Here is a 10,120-nt window from a genome sequence, read left to right as displayed (position 1 = left end):
TATATATATATATATATATATATATATATATATATATATATATATATATGAGACCAGGCTCCACTCAGATTCTCTCTGAGTCCCTTATAGCCTCTACTGCGCAGACTCTGGCTGCACAATGGCAGCCAATGGCGGTGCCTGTAACATGGGTATTTTGGTTTTTAAACCGTACAATGGTAAATGGCAGAGGAGCACTGGCCACTCTATTTACAGTCTATGGCTTGAACCAGGTTTTCAGCAGAAAGCACAAATCGAGGGACAAAAGAAGTTGGGGGAGAATTTATAGGTTGTATTTAGGTTGTCTAAACTTCGGACAGATCAAGTTTGTTTTTCACAGGGAGAACTATCTGTGTGCAGCAAACACATCATAAATAAAATATCAGCTTTAACTACAGCGCTTTATGAATGCTGCTTTACCCTGCAGTTCTTTGTTTTCTTTCTGCAGATAGTAAAGTGTGTTTCTATATGCATGGAGGCATCATGACCTTTGACCTAAAAATTAAATTCTTAAGTTATCCTGACATGTAGCCCTGGCTACATCAGATTCTGCTGGTCAAATCCCTAAGGTTTAAAACCCAGAACTCATTTTCCTATTTTTAGTCAAAGTACTAAGATTAACTTTGGTCCTGAACTGTCTTCATATCCAGACATGGCTCAGCAGTTGTAGTATGTGGAGAAATAATGTGAGCTTCAGCCGTGGCAGCAATCTGCATGTCTTGTGTTTTAAACCTCTGAAAGGACTCATTCAATGTATCCAACCCTCAAACCCTTTCAACTTCACTGTGTTTCTGCATCCTACCACAAGAGGGTGTCAGATCCTGAAGGGAGGCTCAGAGATTAATAGGGTTTCTCTCATTGTCCCAGCTAACACTTAATCTACTATGCTCCAGGTCACAGGTCAGACTGTGTCCTTCCTCTGCGTGGGAGTTTCTCTCTCAGCTCTACTGGTATTAAAGCCAGTCCCTTAGGTCAGGGCCAGCCTGTCTTAGGTCATCCCCAGGTTCTGAAGGGGGTAAACTACCTGTTATAAGTCGTCCAGTCTTCCAAATTCACCTTTCGTTTCTTCTAAGGTAATGTTTGTCTTTTAATTTCACAGAAAAACAGAGACCCTGGGACACACTAACTGTCCTCTCAAGAAGGCCACAGCCTTAACAGGTAAAGTAACATACATTTTTTTAATATATATATATATTTTTATTTCTTTTAGTGATTTCAGTAAAAATCAGTCACTAACTTCCATCATTGCAGCTTTAAAATCAAACCTCACCTGTCCCTCAATTGTCTCTTGGTACCAGTGGTCAGTTTTCTGCAGTGTTACATGTTGTGGATGTATCAGCAAATCGCTTCTTTGCAAGAAAAAATGTCCTCCATTAGGAGTCCATATGAAGAAAATGTTTCAGGACTTTTTTTTTTTTTTTTTTTTTTTTTTTTAAGGGCAGGATCGGGATCTAGATTTTATCAGGGTTTTCTTCATTAGCAGACTATTTCAAACAACTTTTTTTCAAACCAAATATTTCTTTTCCTGCATTCTCAGTGTTTTTTATGGACCAATTTTGGTCTTGTGTTTTTATGAACTCTCACTCATTAGTTGTAAGACTTCTTGAGTTTCTTGAGATGACAGAAAAGAAAACCAACTTGTCCTAGATCTCCTCACCCTGTCTCTGAGGATAAGCTGAGATATCTGCCAGAGAAAACCAACACTGTCTGTTTGTGTGACCTCATCGAGCACATCGATCGTTCTGCTCATCCAGAGCTCTGCCCATTGGGTCGCCTGGTTGGTATGTTAACAGCGTCTGTGCATCAGTGCCCGTTTCACCACAGAAGTGTTTTTATGAGCTTTCTAATGATGTGCATGAATGTTGATAATTGATAGGCAGTGGAGCCGGCTCATGTGGACAGCAGAGGGGTGTCAGATAAGAGCTTAACGATAACTGTTATAGTGGAAACAACAAGCTCGGGGCTGTGAGTTAAGGACCACATTTAACCCCCTTACACCTGTTTTCTGCAGAGTAAACAATGCTGTTACTGTTTTATGAGTCTGACTCATAGCTTACTTAAAAAGCCTTCAATGGGCACTTAAATCCATAACTTCAGCAGGGCCATCTGGGATGATTTGATGCTAATCATGTTGCGCCGCTTATCACAGACAACTACATTTTTCTGCTGACAGACAACCTTAAGTAAACTCTGAAGAGACTCGGAAGAAACCTTGTTTTATAAAAGTGTGAAACTGGAGCCTGTGTCCCTTTCACTGATCGCAGCACCCTGACGATCTCTACATAGGTCCATACCAATGGAGTCTTTACTTCACACACCTCCTGTTTCTATTATGTAGAAAAAAAAGGAAAACGACAAAATTCATCTTTACACCATGGAAAATAATTTGTCAGACTCTCATAATTCATAACACACAAATGTGTCTGTTATCTTGGATTAAAAGATGTTCTGAAGTTCATAAAGTCCTAACGCTGGTCACAACCATGAACTGATAAAAACATGTTCTCAGAAACATCGCCCACTGGTTTCTGAAGAGGGGATGATGGCAAGTGCCATGCTGGAAATATTAACTCTACCAAAGAATAAGGAAGACATAAATGTAAAGACACACATAAAAAGAAACAAAACAAAAATGAGGTAATTAAGAAAAGAAAAAAAATGACTAAAAAGGAAAGGAATTAAAAAAAGAGGGTAAGAAAGACAAAAGTATGGAGGCAATAGACAAAAGAGAAAAGGATGAACACTTGGTAAGAAGGAAGAAAATAAAAAAATGGGAAAAACTAATGGGAAAAAGAAAGGATGGGGGAAAGGAAGAAATGAAAAGAAAGAGCAAAGAAGGAAAGGAAAGAAAAGTTGAAGAATGGGAACAATGGAAAGGGAAGATAGAAAAAAGAAAGGAAAAGTGAAATAAACAAGTAAAAAAGGGCAGAAGAATTAAAATGGAAAGAGTAAAGAAGTCAAAGAAAGCAAAAGAGACAGTTCCTTCCATCATTTTTTTCTTTCTCCCTTTAGTCCTTCAAAATGACAAGAAAAAGAAGGAAATACTGGCAAAGTTTAAGAAAGAGGAAAACTGGATGAAGAGAGACGCAAAGAGGAAAAAACAAAAGCATAAAGTGAAAGGGGGCTGAAAAGATAGACAGAAATAGATATAAAGGAATGGAGGAGAGAAAAAAAGTATAAGTTAATGGAAAAGAAAAAAGAATTCAGAAAAGGGAAGAAAATTTTAGGGAAAAAGAACATAACCAGAAAAATAAAAAGGGAAGAACAAAAGAAGGAAAAACGTTATCAAGCAAGAAAAGAAGTGAGTAAAGGAAAGAAGAAATAAAAAGAGAAAAAGGAAACAAAGAAACGGTAAAGGGGAACCATGTGATCTTTAGAGAGAATGTTTTGTGTTTTCTCCCTGTGACATTTTTATCACTGTAAAATTGTTAATCATTGTTTCTAATTGAATGAAACAAATCTTCTTCTTTTTTTTTTTCTTTTTTTTTTTAAATTTGTTTCTTTTTCAGTTCATCTGAAAAAGGACCATAATGTAAGGAGCAAATCCTTAACTTAGGGCTGTTTTAATCCAACATGAGCAACAAGCACTGAAAATTTGTAAAAATCAGATCATCTTTTGTTTCTTTTCCTCTGCCTTGACTCCATCATGTTCACTCTTCACCTGCTGTTACAGTCGTAAAAAAGTTTAAACATGCGGTCAAAAGAGAGGAGTTTGTCAATGGGAAAAAAAATGCATGTTCTATTTACTGGTGATAGGATGCCACCTAGTGAGGTAGAGCTGTACTGCAGTCACTCTGAGGCTGTGCTGGTTTCACTGGTGCACTCTTCAGGGGGTTTTAGTCAACTCCAAGTTCATTTTATTGTTTGTTCCTTCACATGTGTACACTTTATGACTGGAACTAGTCCTTGATATTTTTCACCCGTTGAGTCTTGATCCATCTGTTTGTTGACAGTTCACTAAAGTGGTTGTTTACATGTTTCCCTCCCTCAGCCTCATCTCTCTGCTGGAGCTTATTAACCAATACCCCGCTCCTTATCCTCACCTGAACTCTAAAAACTCTCTCAGACTTTGTTTTAGGGTTCCTCTACGTGATTTTTGATGGATTACATTTAGAAGACAACCTTAACGCAATATATTTAGATGTTTTTATAATCTCATTGGAAGGAAACTGGAGCATTTGTTGGACAGATGAGCACAGAATGGATTGAGCAACAGTGAAAGCTCCAGCTGAGGCTGAAACAGAGCAGCTGGATGCTGAAATTGTTAGGCTGCTGTTCTCCAAAACATTAAGTGCACTCCGAGGATCTTTATTCACAGACCGAGTGAAACAAACCGACAAAAGAGCAGCTTTCGGTTGTTTTATTGCTCACATTTTTGCTTAGCTCTAGAACCCTGAGGAGAGCTTTTAGCTGGTTGTTGTAAATCTTTTACTGGTCAAGCCTTGTCTGTGACAGAGACTGTTTCAGCAGCAACACTTTGTCATCAGGTTTGAGATGACTCAAACCACAGAAATTATTAGCGCTGGTGGTCTGGCTCATCTCGTTATAACTCACAAAAAGGAATCAGAATTCATTTCAGTCTGTTTCAAACAAGAAGCAGTGCCAACATGGATGAGGAGTTTGGTTTTCAAGACTGTTCAAATGTCCAGTCCTGACCTAAGCCATTTGATTCAAACCTAATCTGGACCTCATCCGAGCAGACCTCATTTGGACCTCAATTGGGCATCTGGCTGAACCTTAACCAAACCTCTTCCCACAGTCTGGTTCGAGCCCCATCGAGAGCTCTTCTAGATATTTGGTCCACAACATAATCGGACCCTCATCCAGACGTCAGGTTTGAACTTTATCCTGACATGTTGTTCAGATACAGTTCCAGACCTCATCTAAGCTTCTGGTTCAAACCTTGTCCCAACCTAATCCAAACCTAATCCATACGTCCACTTGAACCTAATCCAGACCTCATCTGGTCAATCACTTCAAACCGAATCAGGACCACATCTGAACCTCCTCTGGACATGTGGTTTGAACTTCATCTGGACCTCATCCCAAAGTCTGGTTTAAACTGTATCCAGACCTCATTTAAATGTTTGGTTCGAACCTAATCCAGACTTCATTGGGGCTTCCAGTTTGGATTTTATCTGGACCTCATCCGAACCAAGATTATTAAAGTTTTATGTTTTTCTTTATTTTTATTTTTATTTTGGTTTGACTATTAATTTGATATTTCAGTTTAGTTTTTGTGAAGGGTTTGAAATGGGTTCTCTATTTTTTTTGACAGTGTGAAGCTGCAGGACAATGAGTACAATAGTACAATAATAGTATGATAATAAAAGCTCAGACGATCGTATCCATCCATCATCTTTTCACCGCTTTTACCATCCGGGTTGTGTGAGGCTGAAACTTGTTCCAGCTGTCACTGGATGCAAGATGGGGTACACCAGTTGACATGTAGAAACAAAAAACTCTTTGTGCACATATTCGCACCTACAGGTGATCCAGAGCATGTTTTTGGCCTGGGGGAGGAGACTGCAGGGAGCCCTGCACATAGACTTCTGCCCAGCCAGAGAATAGAAACAGGAACTTTCTTTCGGCAGTACAACAGTGCCAGTGTGGAAATGGGTTGGCCAATCAGATTCTGAGGAGACACTCTTGACACGCCCCTGGATGGGAGCTAGGATGTCAGTACATAGTATTGTGTCCTGCCTGCTTTTGCTCTTCACACAGACATCAAAACCTGCTGTTGCCTGATTAGTAAGTACTACCCAGACAACAAACAGAAAATCTGGATTTGATATTTTAATGTATATTCAGTAGATATGATTCCATTCATTGGATATAAGTAAAAGACGTGCAGTAAGGTTATTTCAGTTTATTTACAGACTTTGTAAACATCTCCTCACTCCTAATAAACCAGCTCTGACATGTTATTCCATCCCTCCCCACCTGCCGAGATCCTCTCCTTAAATTTCAGTTTGTTTTTATTCCAGAGTATTCCTGCCATGTCATTTTGTGACTTTCAGAGAGGAGGGGGCTTTGGGCCAGCTGAGGGGGAGGAGCTCATAGCTGCGGAGAGCAGGAGTGATTTTGCAACCTGTTGCAAAGCTCAGATTGCATGTGGACTAAAGAACAACCTGACCTGATTCTCCTGTGAGCCTGCAGCACACAGACACACAGAAACCGGCTGCAGCTAATGTCGATTAGCCTGTGCTAAAATTACCCAGCCATGGCTGAGAGAGCTGGACAGACAGATTATGAGGCAGAGGGAGAGGACAAAGAAGTCAGGACTCCTTCAAATCAGCATGAAGACACTGAGCCTGTGCAGGATCAGCTGGAGGAGGAGGAGCAGCATCAAACCCAGCATGAAGAGGAGTCTGAGTGTCCAGGCTGCCAGTCTATGGGCGTACTGACGCTGCCGTGTGGTCACAAACTGTGTCAGACATGTATCCAGGCAAGTCAGGAGGAGCTGGGTCAGACCGGCTGCACTATCTGCTATGGATCCCAGCTGATGGACACAGTCCTCCGCTCCCTCCTGGAGACCCTGTTCCACGGGCAGCCCAGGAGACGAGGAGTCATACCAGGGGTGGGAGAGGAAGGGGTCCTGGCAGGAGATTACAGAGGGAAAGCTGAGGCTGAGGATGAGGAAGAGATGTGTGTTCAACATGGAGAAAAGTTGAGTGTGTTCTGTCTGGAGGAAGAGCAGCCGATCTGCTCGCAGTGTGAGGCAGACGAGCACGAAGAGCACCAGAGCTGTCCTGTGCAGGAGGCCGTGCTCGACTGTAAGGTCAGACATGAGACACAGCACGCAGACTGCACTGACCTCTAGAGTTAGGCTAAGTTCAGCGACTTGATTTAAAGGTTTTGATTCATCTAAACACTATAGTCTCAGGGATTTATGCATGATGTCTTGAGAGGCTGACTTTATGTCTGACTAAATAACATTAGAGCTCCTGGTTATGAAGCAGAGTGAAATGAATGCCTCTTTACACATGATTCAGTTATAACTTCTATGCAGTCATTTCAAACATCTGAAACCTTTCTAGCATCTGCCAAACAGTATCACCTGTATTAGTCTAACACTTTGGTTGCATCCATATGTGTAAGGATATAATTCAAACAGATTCTTTTTCAGTTTTTGATCACTTCTCTGTCCACATGAGAGTCAGGTAGCATTCATGAAGAAATCAAGTCAATGTTGAAGCCCTTGAAACTGCAGTTCCTCAAGTGTCCACTTGAGGCTGACTGCAAAAGCACCAGAAATCATATACATGTCCATTCTAAACAATAGAAATAAACACAATCAAAGCAAAAAAATTTAGCTGAATATCTGATTTCTTTTTTAGGGTATAGTTTTTTTTAATTTACTCTTTAGCCTATACAATAATATTATAACTAAATCTGAAACTTTGTCCATATGTTTACTAGAAGCATAAAACAATTTTTCCCCATTTTTTTTTTTATCTTGCATCTCATGCTTTGTCTTCAGAGAGAGCTGAGATCTGCAACCAGGAACCTCCAGGAGCAGTTGGAAAGTTTAACTTCCATCAGACGAAACTGGGAGGAAACTTCAGCTCACATCAAGGTGCTGGGGGGGGGGGCTTTTCAGGATAAAAGGAAGTCTGATTATAAGAGCATCACTGCATGATTACAACAACTCTGAGACAACTCATTCAAATATTTGATTGTGAAAGCAAATTTTTTTTGGTTGTTTTTCGTCTGAAGAAAACCACATTTATCTTTGGGTGAACGGACACAGTCAAAGGTTTCAAACATGGCAACACAAAGATAAAAACTTTTTAGTCCAAAATAAAAAAAAAATAGAAAAAACACTTAATATAGATTTTTCTCTCTGAATAAAATGGTACGGCTCTGAAACGTCATCACTGACAGTGAACAGCTCCTGTCACTTGTTTTTTCCTCAGAGCCAGTCGGTCCAGGCAGCACAGTTCTTGAGGGAGGAGTTTGAGAAGATGCATCAGTTCCTCAGCGAAGAGGAGGCCTCGCTGATGTCCCAGCTCAAACAGGAAGAGGAGGAGAAGACTCAGAAGATGAGGGAAAAGATTGACAGTATCAGTGAAGACATACGCGTGCTCAGTAACAGCATCAGAGAGACCGAGGAGGTCATGGGCTTAGACGACCTCCTCTTTCTGAAGGTGAGCGTGCCAACATGAGTTAATCTTCGGAAATCTAAAAACAAGTTAGAACTTCGATCACTCTTTGGTCCTGCTTGTTTTCTCATCCTGCTCTCACATTAAGAGTCTCCTTTCTGTCCCAACAGAACTACAAGAAGGCCTTTGACAGGTAATGTGTTGGATAAGAGTTCATTTTAGCATCAAATAATACTTCAGCTAAACGTGCAACCCAGAGTTTGAGCATTAAGTTTTCACATACTGACTGAAAGTTGTTTGTTGTTTGTCTCAGAGCTCAGCACAAGGTGGAGGAGCCTGAAGAAGAATCTGAAGCTCTCCTGGATGTGGCCAAACACCAGAGCTGTGTGCAACACCAAGTCTGGGAGAAGATGCAGAAGATCATCCAGTTCTGTGAGCGGAACCGTGACTCTGTTTGCACAAATGACACAACACAACATGAGAAGTTGTTCGTTATTGACTCTTTTAGCTTTGTGCTTTTGTTGCTTAAAATGAAAAAGGATGCATAATTTGTCTGGACTTACAGTAATCCTCTGTGTCCATGTCTAAACTAAGAGACTCTTTATCAGTTGCAACATACAACTCTACTTTTTTCTTGGAGCCTGAGGTCAGTTTTAAAATCTTGAAGCAGATGTTTCAGATCCCAAAGTGTACTCAGAGTGAATGTTTTATTGCTGATCCTTGTTTCTGCATCTCACTTTGTCCTCAGTTCCAGTGACCATGGACCCAAACACAGGCTCGATGTGTCTCGGTGTGTCCCCTGACCTCTCCAGTGTGTTTGTTTGCGAGAAGCAGCCTCTTCCAGAAAACCCTGAGAGGTTTGTGAGTCCACAGAGCATCCTGGGCTATGACGAGTTCAGCACAGGGAGGCACAGCTGGGAGGTGGAGGTGGGAGACAACAGCAACTGGTCTCTGGGTGTAGCTAGCGAGACTGTCCGCAGAAAGGAAGGGTCTGACTCAGATCATAATCCCAGCCCTGCCTCAGACCCAGATGCAGATCCTGGTGGTGGTATGTGGACTGTCACCCTCTCCTCTGGGGAGTACCAGGCCTCTCCTGGTCCGAGCACCCCCCTCAGACTGAGACGAAAGCCCCGCAGAGTGAGGGTTCAGCTGGACTGGGAGAGAGGCTGTTTGACTTTCTCTGACGCCAGTGACAACACTCTGATCCATCGTTTTAAGCAGCAGTGGAGCGGGACTCTGAGACCCTATTTCTCCACAACCTGCTCCAAACACCCTCTGAAAGTCTCAGCAGGGAAGGTGACTGTTACTGTAGAGTAGCTCCACACTTTCATATAAGATACAGCCCCCATCACACTGCCATAAGACTGTACTCTCTGCTCTCTGCAAAGTGTGTGGATATTTTAACAAAGGGCTGTTGTACTCTGTCCTGAACAGATATCACAACAACACATACAAGCAGATCCATCACCTTCATGCTGCCACTTTCACCTGTTGATAGACGTGCCGACTCATCTCCCTACCTTCAGTTCATTCACTTTGATTAAAACAAATAAAGATTATTTTTGCGTAGTGCTTTGTGTGTGCACCATGTTTCTCAAATCAGACTGTGGTGTGACAGTGAAATGGTACCAATAAAGACAGACTTGAAGGATGATGTATAGTGAACAGTTGATTAAAGAGGTCTTATTCTGTCCCTCTGATGCCCCTGTAGCTCAAATTTTACAGTTAAAAAAAAAAATTACAGTTTTCTCCCTGGTGTTTTGAAAATACTAATTTCAGCTGCTGTCTGAAACACTTTAGCTGCTGTCTCTTTAAGGCTCCCCGCTCCACAAACCCCCTTCCCTCTGATTGGCCCCTTGGTGTTTGAGACCCCTAAACCCGTCATGAGACAGTTTTAACAGGTCTTGTGAAAATCTCTTGAGGATCTTGTGCTGTTTTTTTTTTTGGAAAGGAGCATTTTGATCAGGGATTTCTACAACACTTAAATATGTAGAAGTTTAAAAATATGCACATGCTCA

At 41.4% G+C, this 10,120-nt stretch overlaps 1 protein-coding gene across 1 annotated transcript; it reads left to right on the top strand.

Annotated features, from left to right (window-relative positions):
- The first annotated feature begins 6,049 nt into the window (after positions 1-6,049).
- On the top strand, positions 6,050-10,120 carry LOC141806724 (E3 ubiquitin-protein ligase TRIM35). The gene is made up of 6 exons (XM_074692387.1): positions 6,050-6,778; positions 7,481-7,576; positions 7,917-8,147; positions 8,273-8,295; positions 8,416-8,534; positions 8,851-10,120. Exons 1-6 carry the CDS (start codon positions 6,221-6,223, stop codon positions 9,417-9,419), a joined length of 1,596 nt encoding a protein of 531 aa, XP_074548488.1. The 5' UTR covers positions 6,050-6,220; the 3' UTR covers positions 9,420-10,120.

This window comes from Halichoeres trimaculatus, unplaced genomic scaffold, assembly GCF_033239565.1.
Source record: "Halichoeres trimaculatus isolate MK-OKI-2021-1 unplaced genomic scaffold, fHalTri1.1 fHalTri1_scaffold_17, whole genome shotgun sequence".
Taxonomy (NCBI): domain Eukaryota; kingdom Metazoa; phylum Chordata; class Actinopteri; order Labriformes; family Labridae; genus Halichoeres; species Halichoeres trimaculatus.
Note: the sequence above shows the minus strand (reverse complement) of the source record. Positions and strands in the feature narration are given on the sequence as shown.